Raw genomic sequence first — 22840 nt, 5'->3', positions numbered from 1 at the left:
TTTTTTTTTTTTTTTTTCTTCCTTTTTTGAAGATAGAGGAAGGTAGTTCTTTCGGTAGTGTTTATGAAATGCATGTAATGTGGCCAGTGAGCCTATAGACACTCTAAAATTCCATTTTTGATAATACCAAGCTAGAGTTATGTCTCCTTGACATAGCTGGGGCTGCTAGCAGATGGGAAGAACTCAAACCAAGGGTTAATTCATTTAGTGATACACGAGAAGACCAAGGCTGCTGGGCCATGCTCCAAGGCTGTCCTCCACCGAGTTCTTTCCCTGCCCAGCCCCAGCAGATCAGCTCCCTGTTGCAGCTGAGCTGGCAGCTCCGTGCCCTGTGACCTGCTGGGCTGTGAGGGGGGAGCAAGCTGCTGAAGCTGGTGGGGGGGGTTTGAGGTGTAGCTGCGATTGGTCACAGTGCACAACTTTAAAAGATTAATAGTATATAAATATATATGTTTTTAAGTTGAGGATTTGGGTTTGGTTCATTTTTTTTTTCTCCTGTTGTTCTGTGTCACTTTACTGCTCTACCTGCCAGCCTCCCACAAACTGTTTTTGTCTGTCTACAGCAGGGGGTTGGAGCTAATTGATCTTTAATGTCACTTCCAACCAAAGTCTTTCTGTGATTCTATGATTTTATTTTTGCAATTTCATTTGCTGACGCTTTAATACTGCTTTAAGTATGTAATGAGTATAGCAGCCCCTGAAATTTTCTTTTATATTTAATTGTTTTTATGACAAAGGTGGATGTTGTGTTATTTGATGATACAAATTACTTAGGAGTTGAATGGGCAAATACTTGCTTAAAATTTTAGGGGTGATACATTTTTTTAATTTTTTTTCCTATGTCAAATAAGACAGGCACTTAGGAATCTCACTTGAGAGTGAGTGCTTGAAAGTGGTGTAGGAGCAAAGTGTTTTAGAAATATAGAAATGAGGTGCGTATATCAGAATACAGTATATCGGTTCTGAATTGCGGATCAGATTTCAGATCTACATTTAGCATGGGAGAGCTCAAAATTGGCAGGCTCAGGGCTGAACTTTTTCACTCTCCTTTACTGTATGGCTACACCTTTTCCTGTGTAACAGCCACTCCTTTTTCTTGTCTGCTAGTGCCAGGGCATCCCATTTATGGTCCTCAAGGAATGTGCTCCTGTTCACTATGCACTTATGTTTCTTTTCATTTTGGCAACAGCAGCTCTCCAGTTTTCCAAGACCTGCCAGATTGCTGGTAGGGCTGGTGCTGTCACAGAAGAGGAGAAAGCTGACTCCTGTGTCAGCTGTTAGAGGACAGCCATAGCATATTACCCTCCATGGCTGCACCAGGAGCACCATCTTTTTGTAGAATTGTACCAACAGGAAATTAGAGTGAATGCTCAGGCAGCATTTCTCTAACACTTTTCCCTGTGTTGTTTGCAAAGAGCCATGTGAAAGCTTTCACAACTTTGTTCTGGCTGGTGGGACCACATGCTAGATCAGTTTAGATGATTCATTTTAGAGTATAGAAATGAAAGCTAGTAAGATAATACTAATAGTATTATCACGTAGTTGTGATATTACAGGCCTCTGAGATACTTCATGGAGTAGGGATCATGGGTAACTCATCAACAGAAATCTCTTCTTTCTAGAGAGACTTCTGCATAGTTCTTTTTTGCCATAAAGTTTTACATATGATTCTTTAATACAGCTGCCACTGGAGACATGCCATCTTACCAGCTTCGGACTCCCACTACTAACTTACCTCAGGGAGTGGTAATGGCAGCCTCACCAGGGGCTCTGCATAGTCCTCAGCAACTGGCAGAAGAGGCAACGCGCAAGAGAGAGCTGCGACTTATGAAAAATAGGTAAGAACACCTCATTAATAGATGCTGTTGGGAAAGTAAAAACCCAAACATAACAAAAACAAAACTAATAAATTCATATTCTAATGAAGTTCTTTCCTTAAAGTCACAAACCCTGTCTGTGATTGACAAAGGGAAGGCAAGAAATCCTGTGTGAATCATTACATATATTTATAGGACTGATGAATATTGGTCTTATCCACATGGATTTTTAGTCTTTAATTCTATGGTATTTCAAAAATCAGTATTGATGTTGTCCATTAGTGATCATTTTTGTAATGACCCAGATGTATATTTATTGTTGAAAGACATTTTTCCCCACTGACAATAAAATGACCGCTATGGGCATGCTTGTCTTGCAACATCCCAGGAAAGAGCTGGTAAGAATGCTATCTGAGAATCTCATTAGCAGCTGTCTATATGTCTATGCTGTGAGGAAGACTTGCACTATAACTGGATGATAATTGTAGAATTTTCTATATACCTGCCTCAGATAAGTTACTATACAGTCCTCCTGTCATTTAGAATATTGTATGGAGTGGCTGTATATTTTTTAATTAGTTGGCATGTAATTAACTATATGCTATAACTGTCTTTATATAACTGCCTTTATCTGCTTATTCTTGTTATTTTTAGGGGGCTTTCTCCTTTTTTTAAATGCATAGCCACTTCTATCAATGGAAATGAGGTTAATGCCTCAGGAAAAAGTAGTTTGCTATGCAGATCTCGAGTACATTGAATAGCCACTTGCCTTATGCTTGAATTCATGGTATTGCTTTGCTCTCATGCCTGTTCTTAAAATTTCTCACAGGGATTGCTGCGTTGTTGTGTTCCCCTTTGTTTTTCCTCTTCGTTTTTAAAACTAGTCTCTATTATGTCTCTGAAAATAACTTTACTGCAAAGTTCTGTTCTCACAGTTTGGCAATTTAAATAGTTCCAAAACATTTAAGGAGTGGAATCCCATTGCATATAAAATTTCTTCTATAATTGAATGCTGTTTTGAGACGTACTTCTGAAAATACTATCTAAAGTCTGTAGTCCTCGTTCTGAAAATACTATTTAAAGTCATTGACATAGAGTTCTGAGTGGAGCTATGGGAATGGCCCTGGGCTGCCATTTGCCAACAACAAAAAGTCACTGTGATATGGACAGTTCAAAATGCTGGCATACTGAAGCTATTTGGACTTCTACTGTAGATTGCTACTTTATGGTCAAAAACTATAGCAAGTTTTAAATGTGGCATCTAGCTTTTCATCTGAAGAGAGTAGCATTCAGTTTGTGTTTGGGTTTGAATGTGGAGGTCATAGTCCTGATAAACACACAGAATGGAGTGTGACTGCAAAAGAAAACGCTGCTTTCAGTCTTGTGTCCTACAGTTCAGGTCATTATAACATCATTTACTGTGCTTTTCTCAGTGCATTAATTCCACTATTGTGTTTGTTGGTGATGAATTTGTTTCCAGTTGTTTTCATTGTTTTGAACTGCATTTTAACCACACTGTTGCTTATGGCTGTTACATGCTGTTCTGTGTGTGCAATCCAACAGTTGGTGGAGGAGGTGGTGGTGGTTGTTGTTGTTATTGTGGAACCAAAGGGATTGCAGGTAATTTCATTTATCCAGTCTTTGCCGTACTGTGGCTGTTCCTGTAGTCATTTGCCTTGTATTGGTTCCAGGGAAGCTGCCAGAGAATGTCGCAGAAAGAAGAAAGAATATGTCAAATGTCTTGAAAATCGTGTGGCTGTGCTTGAAAACCAAAACAAGACTCTCATTGAGGAACTCAAGGCCCTCAAAGATCTTTATTGTCATAAAGCAGAATAACTGTCTTTCATTTGGACCTTGTTTATTATGAACTTTAATCAAGGCATGAGAGGAAGCAATTCTACAGATTGCCATATGAACTCGAGAAAGAGACACTTGAGGCCCTTGTGGAATCCCAGTTTTGCTTAATGTTTTCAGACTTATTTGGGAGATGCTCCAAAATTTGGATTTCAGTTGTAGTCTCCCTACTCTGTTGAGCTTTCTAATAGCATGCAAATGGCTTTTTGTTTGCACTTTTTACTTCTGCTTTTTGCAGGGAAGCTGCTAAAGAATGTCGACGTCGGAAGAAAGAATACATAAAATGTCTGGAGAGTCGTGTTGCAGTGCTAGAAGTTCAGAACCAGAAACTTATAGAGGAGCTTGAAACCCTTAAAGACATTTGCTCTTCCAAAGCAGATTAGTAAAAATATTTATTATACTGTGAACTGACCTAAAATATGTCCGGTTGCTTTATAAGGCAATACATGGCCAACATGAATTATGGCTTTCTCTGTGTCATTTATATTATATTCCAACTTCTAACATTCCTGAAATGCTTTCCTGCTTTTTGTCAATTCATAGCTCTGCTTACAGGTTTTCCACGTTCCACCCTTCCATCTCCCAAGGAGCCAAATGGTTTAAAAAAAAAAAAAAAAAAATTATCAAAATGAAAAAACCCATAATTTCTAAGAGCTGTTTCTTTGCCATATATTTACATGCTACTTTTTACATGTACTGCTAGTGTTCTGCACATGCAAAATATTTTACAGCTGTTTCAAATGAATCATAAAGATAATGCATCTGGTAATATGAGAAAAATCAAATAACTCGAGGTATCTCAGGAAAGAGTTTATAAAAGAATGTTATGATTACATGTATGTATTAGCATACTGGTCTACAAATGATTTTATGACATATTTTTATATTAGTTGCTTTGTGGAAAGAAGAAGTATTGTATCGCTATCACTGAGTGCCATGGCTAAAGATAGTTTTTAATAGAATGATGTTGTTTAACCTGTGTAGTGTCTGATTTCCTTTGAACATCTGGTTATTGATGATGCTTTTAAACCCGTGAGAGTTTGGAGGGGGAGGAAGAGAACAGAAATTCCCTGACATGATGCTAAGTATATTGCAGGTATCTGAAAACGTCTGTTACATGGCTGCTATTCGCTTATTTTTCTGTAGTCTGTGAAACATCTGGTTTATTAGAAGTCTATGTATAAAAATTTCATTTTCCGTCCTGAATAATTTAGATTCTGGACAGTTGTAGACAGTTACCTATCTGAAGACTGATGGCATAGTTCTTTTTACACTTTCTACAAAGTACCAAGGAGAAGTAAAGGTGACTTAAGGATGGAAGCTTTCCAATAAAGAGTAGCTATCTGCTGATTCACGGGGTTCCAGAATAATATATAGGTGAGAGCTGAACTTTTTTTTTTTTAAATAAAATTATGCTTAAGCCCAGATTACAGTTTTGGTAAATGCAGTGTTCTAGATGTTCATTCTGTCAATTGCTTCTGAGTTTTTCTTCATTTCAGAAATAATCTAATGCTTGATAACCTGAACAGTCTATGAGCAGAGTATTTGGGAGCTTTGCTAGAACTGGCAGCACCATTGCCAGTGTTAGTTCCTGCTTAAATGGGAAGTGCATGCGTTGAAGCAGGGGGAAGGAGTTCTGCCATTACTGAAGTCACTAAGATTTCTTCACTTAATTGAAACTGACTTTACATTTAACCCATTTCTTCCTTACACTGCTTGGGGTGTGCGTAGGGGTATATATACTTTTCTACTTGAAATCTTGTTTTCTGGCACTTTCCGAAATTACTTGAAATAAACATGATAACTTTCTCAAAACCCTTAGAAAATCTCATTGGGTACTTTGGTGAGACAATCTGCAAGAACAGGTAGTATCTCTCTTTTCTTGTGGCTACAGCAGTTGATTTAAGAAGAAAGCAGACTGGCTTTTGGATGCATGGGCTCTGCTTCAGACCTGGAAGCAAAATGAAGTAAAATGTAGAATAGCTGTTTCACTGTGGTAACTCATCCTCAGCACTAAAGTCAGTGGAAGGGTCAATGTTTCTATTGAAGATGGAGGATAGGATGAGTACGGGCTGTTACAAGTTTATGTTGCAGCCTCTAGTCTCAACAAAAGTGTCCAACAAATTGTTTATTGTGTCTCTATCACTAGAATCTGTTTTCTGTTACAGGTAGGCATTGTTCCTGACTCTCTCAAGGAATTTGGAAACCAAAGAGAAGAGAAGAGAACTTTGGCATCTACTTCGTATCTATTGGGTCTACAGTAATTTCTTTGTCAATGCTTTCAAAACAATATGTGTTTTTTATTTAAATAAGTTCTTTAGGGGAGCTGAGAAGAAGGCTCTGTCAAATAACTAAGCTAAACTGAGATGTTCTTGTTGTTAGGTCGTTCTGGAAATTCCATTTCATTTCTCTGTACCAGGGAAAAGTTTCAGAAAAGACCGCTGCACAAAACCTGGCTCATTTGGAGTACAGCTAGGAAAAAAAGTACTTGATGCATGCTTCTTTCATTTTAAGTAATTTGGCCCGATAAATCATTGGTGTTGACAGAATTACCAAAACACTTCTGTATTTCTTTGTGAGAATGCACGAGTTTGTTGGTAAGTAAGAGTATTTATGTTTGATGAATTAGAACCAAGGTGCATCTTGTGGTGAAGGAAATAAACTCGCAAATGAGCAAAGGAAGGCCTGCACAAATGCCAGGGATCTGTTATCAAATCAACACTGGAAAAGTAGAGTACTTAGCAGTACATCCAGTTTTGTGTTAAGAAATGTGCAATGAAAACAAAACATCCAGTTTTGTGTAAGAAATGTGCAATGAAAACTTTGAGAGTTTTTCAAATATTCCAGATGTAAATGCTTAAAGCAAAGTATTGCATACAACATGGAGCGTAACAAAGAAAGTGGGTTGCTTACTTTCATTCAAAGACTTTGCTCTAAAACTGCCAAGCTACTCCTTCTTGGTAGCAGAGAAAAATAGCAACAAAGGATTTCAGTTTGCTTCAGCCGCTTTTTCATCTTTTTGTACTTCTCAGAGGAGGCACACAGGACCCCTCATGCCTACTTTGGCTCCTTCAGCAGCACAAATGCTCAACCATTTAATTATGAAACTCTTTAATGAGGACTCTTGTAACAGTTTGCCCCAGTGTGTTTTTTTGAAACAGGGAGCTATTTGTATGTTGAGCTGCCTGAATTAATATTTCAGATGTCCAGTGCTTTAAATCTTAGTTGAATTGGTATTGTTCCTGTGACAGCCAGATAGTGTGCACCGTGTGACAATCCTCACCAAATTTATGGTATTAATTCAGTATATTTTAACATTATAATCCATTCTGATACAATAAAAAGCAAGCTAGCTAAGTCTGACTTTCTGCTAAAATGAATTAGAAGTATCTACTGTCCTCTTCTGTACCAAAGATCACTTAATTACCTCCTTATCTCAGAATCCATCACCAGAAAGATTTGACTGTTAATAAGGGAGACTTTTCAAAGAGTGCCTTGACCAAAAGGTCAGAAACCACCTTCTGTCTACTGCCATATGATTTGTAATTTTATTGCTATTTCCCACTTCCAGAAAAAAAGAGTTTGCTACGAATGACCAAATAGCAACTGGAGATGTGTTCAGTCTTGTCTTATCTGATGGCCTGCCACCTTGTTGGACAAGTAGGGGAAGAGCCTAACTCCCTAATGAAAACATGGCTCTGAGCTCTGGATGCCACTGTAGTTTCTGTTGGAATCTGATCCTAATTGAGATCTGTGAACTCAAGGGCTTGGTGGGGTACAGGAGAAAGGCCCTTTGGGCACAATATTATTACAAAATTGTAGTGGTTAGGAGGGACTTCTGGAGGTCATCGAGTCCAGCCCCTGCTAAGCAGGTTCCCTGTAGTAGCTTACAAGGAAAAGCACCCAAGTAGGTTTTAAGTATCTCCAGACAAGGATGCTCCAGAAGCTCTCAAGGCAGCCGATTTGTGCCCGTTGCCCCTTGTCCTGAGACACGAGCCTGACTTTATAACGAGAGATTTTGAGCGCTGTCCAAGCTGTAAATAATCAGTCAGAATTTTTTCTCCTGTACCAATTAGAAAGACTCAAATAATTGATTTATTTTTCTGTAAGAAGGTCATATCTCTGTAGTACAGAACTATTTTTCCTTACTGAGCCCATACAACTGTTTGCAAATTTATTTGAGACAACTGGAGAATTTGCTTTTACTTTATAGGAAGGTACACACAAATACACGAGTTTTTTTTTTTTCAAATATAATTTGCTGTTGCTCGGAGGAAATGGTCTGTTGAAGAATGTCTTCAACCTCCTGGACAGGTAGGTGATGAGGAATGCAGTAATCAGCTTCCTCTTACGCTAGAGTTTTGAGTCACTGCTGTGTTCTTCTGCATCTGAACAGGGAGGCGGGTGAACAGAGTTAGAAATCTCTAGGCTTCAGGGCAGAGCTCTCTTGGCTTGCCTGAGCTGTTGTGAGCTGGGAAAATTGGAATTAAAGTCAGCATATTGTGTGCGTAGGTGTGGGCTTACAGTTTTTATTGTTATTTTGAATTGTTTATGACCATGGATTTTGCAGGATCTGTTTGCAGTTTTTCTTGCACTGATAAAGTCTAAGGACTGCATGCTTTGTCATCCCTCCTGTAGTTATCTGTGGATTTCCCTCCATTTTCAAACCGAAATGCTGATCTGTACTACTATCCTACAGATGGGTGCGATAGCTAAATCCAGTGTGATGCTTTTTCTGAATGGAGTATCATATCACTTCAAAGAAAGCAGCAGCTGTTTTGGGTTGCCTCATGTTGCAACAGTTCTCACTTCAGGTTTTGTGCTTGGTTGTGTAGGTGAGAAGAATGTGTTGAATGCTGATACTGAGCTGTTAAGCAGCTGATAGAAATAGCTGCATTTTAGTTGTCAGCATTCCCATATAAAATATGTTCTCTGGGGGTAACAGACTTCAATGAGTTGAGGACTTTTAAAGTGCTAGGAGGCTCTTCTAGATGAGTCATGACAATGATTTATTCCTGCAAAAGTTATGCTAGTTTGAGTTTGGGCTTAATTCAAAAGCTGAAGAAAATATGATAATTAATTTCAGGGCAGACTGGCAATGCCAGGTAGCAAAAATCACTTTATTCTTCTATATGCAGAATCTTTTCTAATCCATTTGCTTAAGTTTCTGGATTTTTGTTTTTCTTCATCATTTTACATATTCCAAAGCAGGTGTCTGTGTGCACGAAGTTGTGGAGAGACAGAATAATGTGAGAGCTGAATTCTAGACTAAGGGAAAAAATAACTTCATTGTGTTATGTATGACTTGAATGGAAAAAACAGAAGAGGAAGTGTCTTTGTTACGATAACTGCTGAGTTTTTTCCTCTCCTATAATAGCACTATCAGTATAGTCAGCTCTGATTAATATGTCTTGTGAATGGAATAACAACTATAAAAATGTCCCAGTTCAGAAGTCTTGTTAACTAGCCAAGCTATTGTTTTTACTTTGTTGTTCAAATGTACAACTTCCAAATGGTCTTGAAAGAGGCCTTTAGTGGACTTACTTTTTATGATTTTATTGAATTTTTTTCAAATATGGCTGAATCATACCAGGTAAAAGCTGCACCAGAGTTGTTTAACAAGACCAGTCTGTAAGGAAAACATGAGGTAGGAAGAAGTCTCTGCCTGATATGAATGTATAATAATGTAAGTCCCATCTGGAGAAAGGCAGTGTCTAATAAGGGTAATAGAGGACTAAGACCTGTTTTTCTATCCAGGGGCTACTTCTACAAAAGTAATTATTGTAAAGCTTATTGATTTATTTCAACAAGGTCTTTATCAAGTTTCTAGCTTTCTTTAAGTCTTGCAGTAGTGAGAGATGTGTGAATGCTTTTGAATTCAATGCATGCTGGTGTGTTTGGGTTGATGTTTGAGTTTTGAAGAATCAAATTTGCAAAGATGTTAGCTGTAAAAGCTTTCAGAATTTTGTCAGCTGCTGTACAAAGAAGAAAATACCTGAGTTCTTACATACCTACCTCTTCACTTGTGAGGCTGTCAGTTGCTTCAAAGGTCTGGAACTGGGCTTGGAACTGCAGCCTTCTTGACACAAATAGTCAACCAAAATCTTTGAGAACTTCAAAGTAGACTTTCTCCTGCTTCTCTCATTTGAGGCATGACTTTTTAGGTTTTTTTTTTCTGAGGCTTGTCTACTAGAAACAGAATTGATGTAAAATACGAACAGAGAGAAGGGAGAAAAACAGGAGAGTGAATGAAGTGTTGGAAAGCTGCAGTATTACGGAGTAAGACAAACAGACAGGTGTTACCAATTTGCACATTAGATCTTTTTTTGCTTAGGTCTTTTTTCTTCAGTGTAAGAATACAGGTGGTTTGGGCAGGGATCAGAGTTCTGCTGTGTGGAGTATAATATGAGAATCGTTAACAGTTCAAATTGTTTCCAGTTCCTTTTCTAGAATCAAGTGTAAATTATGAGCTGTAGCTAATGCCCCTCATGTGAACAGATCCGTTCCATATGCTCTTTGTCCTTTCTCCTAAATGTCTTCCATTTCTTTGAGATATTCATCTAGTGCTAGCACTCATGTTTGTGTCTGATTTCTTCCAGTATGTTTTGAACGTGATGGTCCATTTCAGTTTAATAGATGGGTCAAGGATGTCTCAGAAGGTTCCTGAAAACAGGTGGCTGCCAAAGAAGGCAGGTGCTGTTCATGGACTTAATGAAAGAAAAGCTACAATGTAAGCTGTGTTGGATATAAGAAAATCTAATTGGAATTTTCCCTCTTCTTAGGTTCCAGAGAACTAATCCGCTGATTGCAGGTGAACTGTAATGCTGTTAGTCTTATTGCTGACAATCATTTCTATTTTGGGGAGATACTCAGATTCTGCGGAATACCACATATGTGTTTAAAAGTAAAATATGTTTGTAAACAAAGCATTTTTATTATTTTTTTTTTTTAATAAAGACATTAACAATTTAGGTCTGCAAAGCATTTGTGTCTAAAAGTCTTCTTCGGCAAACCAGAGTTGGCTTTGTAAAGAAGCAAGGAATTTACCCTGATTAAATACTTGCTGATTGCATTTAACCAGTTTGTGACAATTGTATAGACTTCAGCTAGGCAAGTAAGTAAGTAAAATAGACTGACTTTGAAATCATAGAATCATTAAGGTTGGAAAAGATCTCTAAGATCATCTAGTACAAATATACTATTTACAAGAAAAAGTACCCATTGTCCTTACAGTGTTGTATTGAAATAGCTTTGAATAGAGAAAGTTTGGTAGAGTGCCCTGCTAGATGCCCAGTGCAGATTTAGCTGATCTTTTGGATCAGAGCTGGAAACAGAGGCTGTTGGGTTTTGTCAGCTGTTTGAGGGTGACACCTTGTGGAGTATATCTGTCTGTACTTCATTTCCAAAGAACTAAGCAGTCAAAAGTATTACAGAAGTAGGAGGTTTCTGGTATCCAGGTGTGTGTGTGTGGGGTGAGAGAAAGGTTTACGACAGTAAAATGTGTCCTGTGGTTGAGATTGAAACTCAAGAGAATAATTACATAGTCTTTTAGTATGTAAAAATACTGTATTGACAAATTTTCAATTTCTAGAGTCTTGCTGACTGCTAGTCTCATTAAATGAAAGCTAAAATGAGAATTATTTATTCTTGGTTACGTTCAGTCTAAAAATCATGGAATATTATCTAAATATGTAAAAATCAGTGTTGCAAGTACTGCTATTGGAGCACAGCAACTACTAGTTCTGAATTGGAAAAAATGAAATAAAAAATAAGCATGTTTTGAAACATGAGGGTAAAAGGAAGTAACTTTATTCCAATTTTAGTGCAGTTTAATCCAGGCAAATGGAAAGATCATTCTGGGAACAGGAAAAGAGGAGGAATAAAAAGAAGGAATACGGAAAATGGAAGAAGACAAAGGCAGTGATCAAGAAAGGCTGAATAAATTGCTCTTTTCTAATTCTAGTTGCTGATTTCTACATTACAGCCATGAATACAGATAATTCCTGTGGTCACATCATCCCGTCTCCAAGAGGCTCTTTGTATGCACAGGTTATACAGAACTGTGTGGTAAAGTTTTCCCAACACTCCTATCAGGCCTGAACTGAGATTCTGAATTATTCATTACTTTTTAATTTTTTTTAACCTTATTAAAGAGAATTAGCTATGTACGTGAGTTTTGATCTCAAGCTCTGGAACAGCAAGTGCATCTCTGTGTGGTATGGTGAGTTAATGGGCGTGAAACAAAAAGATGACATGGTTTCTGGATGGTTGTTATTAAGAGATTCATTTAAATAATCTAATTGACAAAGCAGTTGTGAGTGCCATGTAATTTCCAGTCATAAATGTAATGTTAACTCACAGAAAAGTCATCTTAAAGTTTTAGTTGAGAGCCTGAAGAAGGTTGATATCTACTGTCACTGTACTAAAAGCCCATGAAGTTCCTGTCCCAGCTGTTTTCAGCATAGCTAATTTAGCCAGCATTAGATCTGGATGTATGTCTGTTCCCTGGATTAAAGTATTTTGGAGGTTAGAAACACTGTGCTCAAACAATGCTTAGCATCATCTTTTACTGTTGAAGTAGATCTGAAGTAGTTTCACAGACAAAGCTGTTCTGTACATGCTCCCTTTCCTGAATGAAAGAAACAATTGCTCCATTTCTTTGCCCAACATTTTAGCTCTAGAAATGCTTACACTTTCTTCTTGGTCTCCTGCATCGACCGTTAGTGTCTTAAGGATTGGATATAGATTTTCACTCATAACACAGCTGTGCTCTTCACTTCTACTAACAGCAGAGGTCTCTCTGTCCTACTCCAAAAGAGGGTGAGGGGTGGGGAAAGGCCTATTGCAGCTACGTGGAGCAGTGTCTGCAGGTGTCAGGTCAGAGCTATGTTACAGTGCTACACTTCTACCACTTCCCCTTAATAAATCTTTGACAACGGAACCTCTGCTTTCTACTGGACATTTGCCTAAAACCAACTACAAAGAAGCTTGTACAAGTTATTTCTGTTCCTTTTAGTTTCTTTTTTAAAGACTTCTACTGGGGTGATGGCTGTTGTAGTAGAATTTAATGACCCAGATGGCTCTAGATGCTAATGTGTAAGTTTGAATTTCCTGATTAAGGTGGTCTGCTTCTGCCTTTGGCAGTGAGGTTTGTCATGCTTCATCTTACGTGCTTCTCTGCTGAAGGAATGGTCACAGAGAGCTTTTCCAGGTGTCCAAAATTATGAGGGTATAGGAAAAACTTCCTCTCAGCAATAAGGGCATCCTCATAATGCAAGCACCAAGGCCATGCTCTAAAGTTTCACAGAAGACTTTTATTCATGCCAGAGCATTTCTTTACCCACCCCTCTACCCCCTATAAAGGTTTTCTAAATAGTAAGTTCAAGCCATGTAGGCAGTCTGTGAAGAGTCTAAAAGAATCAATTTGCAGCAGACTATGTGAAAATTCTCATTCAAATGCTTACATCTGCTGAAATTTTAAGAAACTCAAACTAGGGCTTATGTGCATTTATTGTGCACTGTATGTAGACTTGATATATTTAGGACAGAGGAAGAAATCATTGAAAGTGGCAACATAAACTTAAGTTTTGGTTAGGATATTGGTTTCATTTTACTTGTCTGAAATACCCTAAGAAAAAATCTTAATACACAAAGTAATGTTTGACTGATTTGTAATGATTTATGTAATTGAATGAGAGAAATTATGTATATGTGAAATAAAATATAAGTCAGTTAGTGACCTTACAAGCCAGCACAATGGTTTTGTGTACAGGCCACTTTTAAAATGTTTCTTATGTAGGATGTTGGACAGATGCCCAGTAAAAGTGAAACACTTAGTGGAATTTCTGATATCAAAGTAACTTATATAGAGAGAAATGTAAAAACAGCAGCGTGGTTTTCAATGTTTACATGCTTGATCAAGAAACAAAACTATCAAATAAGTAAAATCTATAAGCACAATGGCTCTGAGTCTTCACCAGTATAGCGTAAAATAAAATGTATCCCAAAATACAGATAACATAGCTACTATATGATCAGGTGATACTTGCTATTATCAAAACATAGTCATCCAAAATCGAGGTAGTCCAATTATCAATCTGTTTCAGGGAAATAACAGGGAGAGTTTCTGCAGTGCAGTCCATTACTTTCAGGGTCTGGGATTCTTATCTGAAGTCCACTTCTTTGCAACTGAATGTACAAGCTGAGAGGCAATTAAGTTCCCCAGTTCTCGTTTAACCCAAATAATTTTATAGTTCATTTGGATTTGGATGACAACGTCAAAAGTTGTGTTATTCACATGAATTACATGAATTTTAATAATCAGTACAGATCTGAAAGCGTTTGAAGTTATTTTTGTCCTTGTTTGCAGTACCATTTGCCACTGCTGCTGGCAGCCTTTGGACATGTGATTACTTCTCTGTGCAGACAGAAACCTCTTTATTATCCTTTAAATCTTTAAATGTATGTGTTCTACTTTTCCAGTAACACTCAAAAAATTCTTTGCTTACCGTTAAGTTATGGATGCTGCTTCTGCAATTCTGTATGACCTCTGCATTCCTGGCTGGAGTCCAGGGATGCCTTGTTCTCTTGCAGTTTCTATGTGTTTTCCTTTGCACCTTCCCATTCTGCTCACGTACGTGATCTAGCAGGTTGGAATTGATTTGCAATATTAGGAATGATAGTGAAGTCTTTTAATTGGTGATGGCCAAGACGTATGGATGCAGAAATACAAATCAGCTTGTTCAAATAGACCGGTGTGAAAGTTCTCCATGAAAATAAGTTAGATGTTGGTAAAATAAGTTAAATGAAATACATAATAGGGTTCCAAAATATTTGCATTAAATATAGGATTCCAGGGTACTCACTGAGATTGCAGTGGAAGTGGTGATGATGTAAAGGTTTAAAAAACTGAGCTCCTTCACTGCCCAAGAGAGTTAGGTACGTACTAATTCTCTCAGAGAATTCCACCGACAAAATCTGTCTGTGGATTCTAACATGCAACCCATCAGCAACTCAAAACTTTCTTTGGCAATGCTTTTACCTGTTTTATAAAAGAAATTTGTTAGTGACAAAGGTAGCTACCTCCTGCTATGTCTGGCTTAAAATCACATTTGGTTTGTAATGGACTAATGCTTTATCTCTCCTATAAAGAAAAAAAATGCTCCAAAGCAAGCATACAGTGCCATGAAAGCTTTTCACTTACAGTCTGAGAGGATGAAACCCCAGAATGGCTATAACAACATTAAACTTCCCTGTGATACCTTCTGTTGGCCTCTTCTGACCTGAAGACACCAGTAGATCTGGTTTACAGCTTTTCCTATCTCTTAAAATGTACATGAACACGATGTCCTTTTTTTTGGAGACTAACTTGGTATCATGAACAACATTTAACTTGCAGGAAGTGCGTTATGGCATCATATATTAATGATGTTATCTGTAAATGGACAATACACGGATGAGATTGTCTAAATAGGGCAAGGCAGAATCTTAAATCTATGACCCTTCAAACTAGTTCCTCTAGTATCCAACCAAATTCAGCAAGTTATTGAATGACTCACCTCTAAATTATACATCAGTGGTGAATTCCTGATACCTTTTTTCGCCTGAATTTCCTGTGCTATGTTTGGGGCTGATTGCCTTTCAAAGCAAATTCCATGAATCACACTGGAGTTCTGCTGAGCTCGATGCTTAGTGAAGAATGCACATCTTTATGTGCAGGAGCTTCAGCTGAGAGCAGTGTTCTACTGCTGGTTGGTCTTACATCTTTCATAGGGCTATCGTGAAAAAGCAGGGATCCAAGTTGTGCAGTACTTCTCTGTTTCAGGCCTCACCAAGGTTGAGAGAGAGACGGGATCTGTGTTTGTTCAGACCAAGTGTTTGAGTGCATTTGTTCTGCAGTCAGATAAGGTTTTGTGCCATCAGAATCTGGTCACATGTCATTCTTAGGTTGTCGTTGAAAAATAAAAAATAGAAAAAAAGAAAGCAAAAAAGGAGGAATATTCTTAAGAAATAGGGACATGTTAAAATGTAATTTAAAGAGCAAGAAGTAGATAGCCCAGCTTAATTCTGCTCAGGTTAGGTCTGACCAAAGCCTGTAGAGTTGTTGGGATTCTCCATACTGACTGACTTCGTGATTCAGTTTTTAGTGATGTGGTGTTCCATAGGGCTCCTGGTACATTTACTGCTTAAGCCTTTATAAAAGTGGAAGGCTTGCAGTGTGACAATTAACTTGGTGTTTATGGATGTTGGTTCTGCAGTTCTTTTCTTTTTATTTCCTTTTTTTGTTTTTTTTTTTTGACATCCTCCTGTCAGTGGGAGTGCATGTGATTAGCAGTATGGGTCAAACTGAAAGAGTCTGTGAGCTGTGACACTCCAGATGAATAATAGAAAATGTTAGCATTTTCCATCAATGTTATGTATGAAAGTGTTCTAACCCTAAACCAAACCAATAGGCCAACATGTATTTGATTAGAAATAGTAGCCACCAGAATTACGCATGCCTTGTCTATGAGTCCCATACAAGTTACAAATTCTTAACATGTCTCACTTTGAATAATAGGGAAAATTATGAAACAGAGAAAATACTGTGTTATTGTTACAGATATGCCAATATATTTAAACTGTGAGATGAATCTTAGTAACATCACTATGAACAAAAATAACGAATGTTGAGGTTATGGACTTGTTGTATAATTGTATAAGCAAACTTGTATCATTCAAACACATATAGTTCAAACACTGCATTTAAACAGCTTTCAAGTTCTAAGGGGCATCTGTGAGCATACGAACTGCCAAATCGTTCCAAAGAGTTTTGCTTTGTAATCTTGTACCAAATTCTGCAATTCATGTAATTCACCCATTGCAGAAACGAAAGAAGCCTTTTTAATTGTGCTTTTTTAATTTAATGAATAGATCTTGCTATCTTAGAAGTTCTGTAATAAAATGTGCATGTGCTTGTATACAGATATTCTGTCCTGTATTATACAGAATGCTTTTCTGTTTTTAAGAATAGTTTTGAGGAGGTCTGTCTTCTACATTTTGAGCCAAGCAAACTATAAAAAGTATAATTTTTAGTCATAATATAATATGCTTTCATGTGCCTCATTAGTACTTAAAAAATTGTCCAAGTATGTGTCAATTCAAAGTTCCTGGAATGTAAAATTCTAGTATTTCTAAATCCCTTTCAGTTAAGTGGCTTTAAAGTAGAGGAACAAACTCATCACCAAATCAGTTGGTTTTTTTAGAACAGTGGCACATCCGTTCGAGCAACAAAACTACACTGCAGTGATCTGGGCCAGAGAAAATACCTGTTCTAATGTATGCATTTAATGTCCTGTGGCACAGCTTCAGTGGTTTTTGATGAAGGACAGAGCTTTTCTAGGAGAAGACATTTGGAAAAATATTAGCTGAACAGTTCCAGAAAAGGGTAGCGTTAACGTGCAAGGAAAGGCAGAAAGATAGAACTTTATTTGAGATAAAACTGTCTTCATTAATTACATTCTCATAAATGGGAAGTATAATTCAAACTGACCAGATTGTTGCCAATATTAGTCAGCAATTTCCTGTAGATATCGCTGTGCTGAGTTTCCTGTTTAACCGTACATTTCTAGATGCAATGGAAGATGACAAACTCTTCTGGACTGCAGGGTGGTGAAAGTATGTATTCACTTCTAAAGAGTTTGAAAAGTGTTACTGGACTTATTAAAAATTAAAAATACTGGACGTATTAAAAATTAACTGTAAATGAGTCATTTCAACATTTCACTATTTAGAACAATTAAACAACAGTATTACTGTGTTTTTGTAACTTCTTGGTTTTATTTCACTTTCTTTAGGATAGTCTATTCTTCATTTTACCATATGGTCCTGTTCTTTATCTGCTTTCCCTCTTCTTACTTTTCACTCTGTGAAACGGATTCACAGATATCCAGTGGGAAGTGTTTGTAGGTCAGTGACTAATTTTCCCAAGCCCGTATTGCAGGCTCTGTGATTTATACTGACTCTATTTATAGAGAAAATACGACTTTTTTTTTAACCTATGAACTTACATTCTCACACTGGCATTTCTGCAATCAATTGATGTATCCTATCGTTGAGTGATGATGACGCTCCACGAGGCAGAATGTGCTACAACATACAGGAGTCTGTTTCGTGATTAATGTTGGATACAGGCACTGTCTGCATCAAGTAATATTAGTGTGCACATCAGGAATAACACAATAGGGTATAGTATCTATGAGGACAGTAATCTAATCGTTTTATTCATTTGGTTCCCTTTTCTGTAATATATGAACAACTTGCTATTTCCAAGATTTTAGACTTACAAATACCCTTTGAAACAGTGAAATGTTATTGCTGTTTTACTGAAAGGGATCTAAGAAATGATGAAGGGGTTTTTGAAAGTCCTGCACACAGTCTGCAGTGGAGCAGAAAAGTGAATTTGGGTTCCCTAAATGTGTGCAAATCAGTGGGTTGTTACTCTCAAAAATAAAGCAAAGAGTGCTACTATTTCCGTGATTACGTAGTTCAAAATTTAGTAAATGAAAAAGCAGAAGGATTTATGGCAGAATACATCTTAAGCTTTCCCTTCAGACCATTTATGATGTATCTCACCAACACCTTGCTAATAGCAGCAGAAGCAAAACTAAAGCAAGCTTAGCCTGGCTCAAGGAAGCTGCCTTCTCTTCCTTTTTCATCCATGGAAATGGAAACTGATTCTAAAAAACATGCTGGCTTTTCCTGTGTTTGAGGAAAATTCTTGAATTTCAATGCAAGAGCCTCACTTTTAATTCCACTGGTACTTAGTACCTTTTCATTGAGGAGGAAAGCACTTCGAGAATCATATATAGAAGTTATTTTCTTACTAGTTCTGTAGACCAGCTTTTCTACTCAAAAGGACATTGATATCAATGCTGATTGAGAGTGGACAGAATTCATTGTTCAAATAGAAAATAAAAGAAAAATCTTGCCCCATTTAGTTAAGCAGTTGTTAATTTTACATTATTTTTCAAAGGAAAGGGTACTGTCAAATCCTTATAGGGTTTGAGAAAGATGAACAAAATACTTGTGAAGTACACACTCATAGTGATGCATCTGTTCTTTTGTTAAATGCATTAATTTATGGTTCTCCTCTCCATGCTTCTATTTTCTGTATTTTCCAGGCATATGCATAGGGGATTTTTCTTGAGGAGGATGATCTTAAGCACCCATACAATTCTTAATGTTTCCTACAACTATCCACAATTGTAGTAACCTGCTAAAAATCAACAAAGGCTTATGCCTGGACAATTCTCTGTTGAAAACTTGAACATTTCAAGAGCTTTAATTTTCATGCAGAGAATTTCTTTCCTTTTTTGTTTCACCTCTTGATTTTAAAATTAAATGAGGAAGGCCTATTTTCAATGAATATAGATATATAGATAGTATTTTTGAGAATGTTTCACATGGGCAATTCTTGAGATGAGTCTCTATAGTTCACAATATTCAGCTTGGCTCACTGTCTTTTTAACTTATCTTTATATAATTTCTTCAAACACAGCTCTCCGTTCCTTTCATTAAAAAGGTTGATCTTCTAGAGAGCTGTAGGCTAAAGCTTCCGTGATGTTCTCCTTCATATAAAGTGCTCAGCCTAAGCATATGTATGTGCTGACACATGCTTTTCCAGTGAGCTATACTTCTGAATACTTAAATCCCTTGCATATTAACATGTAATAGCTCATTATTACACAGATGTTTTCAAGTGCAAACTGCCAAGACTGAAGTGCAAAACTGCTTGCAGTGAGAAGCAGATGAAAGTTTGTGGGTTTTTTAATTATTATTATTTTTAATAAATATATATTTAATATCAACTTGAGAAAAAACAGTTCTGTCTGAATATGTTCACCCAAATTTCTGGTCCAGGTTCAGATTTTACTCTTTGCATAAACGAGGAGCAACTTCACTGAAATGAAAGGAGTTACACTTGCCTAGACCTGTATGAAATCAGAAAACATTAACAGATACCTCTTTATAGAATAGAATGGGATCTTTCACAAGCAGAAAGGAGTGAAACACAGTAGCCTCTTATTCATACTTCGAATAGACTCTCCAGCTGGCAGAGTGCTTTGTGGCAGCACTACCCATTTTTACACGTTATTTTGTTTGTTTTAGTTAGGCTTTTCTATACAAGAGGCTTTATTGTTCAAGAGGGAGCATTCCCACCCTTTCTAGCAGTCACCAAGCCATACTATTGGGTAATTATTGCTCTGTACATGCCAAGATCTCAGACCAAGGGATGGCAGCCAATCCTGATATGGGAAGACACACACTGGCACAAAAAAAACTAGCCTCAGAGACAATGAAGAGAAAAAAACAGAGAGACTGTATGGGATTGTGCTCTGTCTGCTGTGACAGTAGTATCAGAGGCAATGTTGTTTTTCCCCAGTAGTTTTCCAATATAGTTACTCCATTCACTAATGAATTAAGAGTATGTGAAACTGTGCCAAAGCTAATCCAGTCAAATTCCACCCAGATGGTTAAATCCAATTGCTTGTGCCTTCCCCCACAGTGCAAAAGCTTCCCTGGTACAGTTTGCTTACTGCTTCTTCATCTGCTAAACAGCAGCTCTGTGCTGTATGGGAGATCTTCCCTCATGCATAATGTGTGGGTTTCTGGCTGCTTCCATGTTCAGATCTTGTTCAATCCCCGAAGAAATAACAAAAATTACCGATGGTTAGGTCTGCATAAAAATTTCAGTACGGCTGTCTTTGAAATGCTTCAACCAAAACAATGATGAGTTTTTCCCTAATTGGGGGAAACGGCTTATTTCTGTGGTAATTTCAAGCCAGTGAGAGAACTGGCAATAACATACACTTATCTGGGCTATGTATGTTTAGGGAAGTATTCTGACACCTGCTCTTGGGTGTATCACCTCATCCCTGAATCACCTACTTCCTTCTGTGGAGTAAATGAAAACAGATGGGATCCTCTATTGTTCATGTACTTCTGGGCAGGACACCGACTTTGTACTCTGAATTCCTGCTTACAATAGTACTTTCTCAGTGGCTGGCAGGAGATTAGCATCCTAATTTATGCACAGAAGTTAAATGCACGAGGCAGGTAGCCTGAATTCTTTCCTTTGTATTCAAAAGAAATAATGATTTACTCATTACATATTTCTCTCTGATTCAAAAATGCTGCTTACTTTCTAAGAAACAGAAGCGCTATTCACCAAAGAGCTAACTTCAGTTGATACGCAATCTGAATATTTTAAGTTGGGTCACACTAAGCAGTAGCTCCATATATTACATTAATCTTGCTAAGTCTAGGTGTCTTTGCTGTGAACAGTCACGCAGGATCATTTTGCCAAGTACCACTGAAACCACAGCTGCCTCTGTTGACAGCATAATGGTTGGAGTAGGCATTGGAAGGGCTTCAGTTAGCTTGTGAGACGGCTGAAAGGATGTTTTTTGGCAAGCACTGGATTACTCCCTCCAAGAAAGAGAAGACTGCCTTAATCCTCGAGGAATCAACAGCTAAGCAAAGGGGAAATGTACCAGAGGATCAGTCCTTGCACTTCATAGGGGTGAACATCTGAGTGAAGACTGAGACGTGATATGGCAACGTATTCTCTTGAGGAACACAGTAAAAGATTTTGCCATCTTGGTTGGGTCGGAATCAAGATAGTTTTGCTGCCACTGGATTTGGAATTACAATAATGAACATAAGTAATAATAGATAATATTATCAGAGAGTTGATAACTAATATCCCTCAGCTGTTCATCACTGCCATTCCAGTTGCTTTGGATGTTAGTATTATGGGCAAAATAAATGTAGTTATTACAATTAACAGAGTTTAGGTCATGATTCAGTTGACCAGCCAGATCACTTTTCATGTTTGTACACAGACATGTTCATTTAAAGTTTTTGCTTAAAATCCCATGCAATTATTAACTCTGTGATAAATTTGGCAAAACAGCACTTTAGACTTAATGCCTAAAGTATTAGTAGGACTCCTACTAAACATTAGGTGGCAGTGTGGGGAAGATATTGCATGACAAATTTCTGTGTGTGTATGAAAGATAACCAGAGTCAAAGCTCCAGTTATCACCAATTGTTTATTTTAATGGATTTTTTTAAACCTGTGCTTCCAGTATCACTAGGTTTGCAAGCAGAAAGTAGTTTGGTGCTAAATAACATTTATTATTTCTTTGTATCCCAAATAGATAGAAACTGCATGTAAGCAAAACGGTAATCTGCATCTGCTGGTTTGAATCATGTACAGCTTTTGATGATGTACCAAGAAGATTTCAAGTACAAAATTTAATGAGTCACAACATTAACATTTAACCTATAAAAGTACATTGTCTTCTGCATAGTGAAGATGCTACAGATTTAAAAATGTCTTTATGCAGGAGCTAACCTTTTGTAAAAACATGTATCTGAATGATGACCAGTCTTGGCCTGAGTTTTACATGCTTTATAGTGTTCCCCAGATGCTGCATAAAGCTCCTCAGGAGGAAAAATTCAGGCAAATACATAATCTTAAACTTCAGAATGTCTCTAGGCAAATAAAGACAAACAATATTTAGAGGCACATTACATCTAAGCAAGTCAGTAACGTACACCAAATAGTTCTTGCTCGACTGTACCAACATCTATCAACTAATAATTCACATTATATACTGGATATAGTTCTAATAAAGAAGTCAAAAACCAAACATGCTTTCCTGATGTACTTCATCTATCTACTTATCTTAGCTCTTAGAAAACTATACAAGACCATTACTCCAGAAAAGCATTCCTTGTTTGCTCTTATCCTTAAATATGTGTTGTAGCACCTTTGTTATTAGAATGTTCTTCAGCAAGGTCTTGGGGTGAAAGGAGGAGTAAAGGTACGTGAGAAATTCAGAAAAAAAAAGATTGCAAGAAAGAAAATAGGTTACATAGTGACTACATGGCCACAACTGATGATCACAGGTTTTCAATATTTCGTATTTAAAAACATTTTAAACTTGGTTTGAACAGTTCCTTTGCAATGAAGGAAATATCTTGTCTAGCTTATTGTGTTTGATAAGAGGCAGGCAAGTGAGGAATGCTTCCATCTACAGCCCTAGTGAGATGTGGCAAACTGGACGTCTCAGTAACATTATTCCATTTTATATTCTAAGATTTGATTCTGACAAAATTGT

At 37.3% G+C, this 22840-nt stretch overlaps 1 protein-coding gene across 6 annotated transcripts in view; it reads left to right on the top strand.

Moving 5' to 3' along the window:
• The window catches only part of CREM (cAMP responsive element modulator), a 29517-nt gene extending 24871 nt beyond the window's left edge, over positions 1–4646 (top strand). For 4 of the 6 annotated variants that reach the window (XM_085227071.1, XM_085227072.1, XM_019616335.3 and 1 more), the window contains 2 exons: positions 1682–1838; positions 3509–4646. In XM_085227071.1, coding sequence (XP_085083197.1) covers positions 1682–1838; positions 3509–3653 — 302 coding nt within the window. In that variant the 3' untranslated portion in view covers positions 3654–4646. The remainder of the gene's footprint in view (positions 1–1681; positions 1839–3508) is intronic. The other 2 variants (XM_019616336.3, XM_010712487.4) reach the window with 1 other exon arrangement.
• The last annotated feature ends 18194 nt before the right edge of the window (positions 4647–22840 follow it).

Source organism: Meleagris gallopavo, chromosome 6 (genome assembly GCF_905368555.1).
Source record: "Meleagris gallopavo chromosome 6, MGAL_WU_HG_1.1, whole genome shotgun sequence".
Classification (NCBI taxonomy): domain Eukaryota; kingdom Metazoa; phylum Chordata; class Aves; order Galliformes; family Phasianidae; genus Meleagris; species Meleagris gallopavo.
Note: the sequence above shows the minus strand (reverse complement) of the source record. Positions and strands in the feature narration are given on the sequence as shown.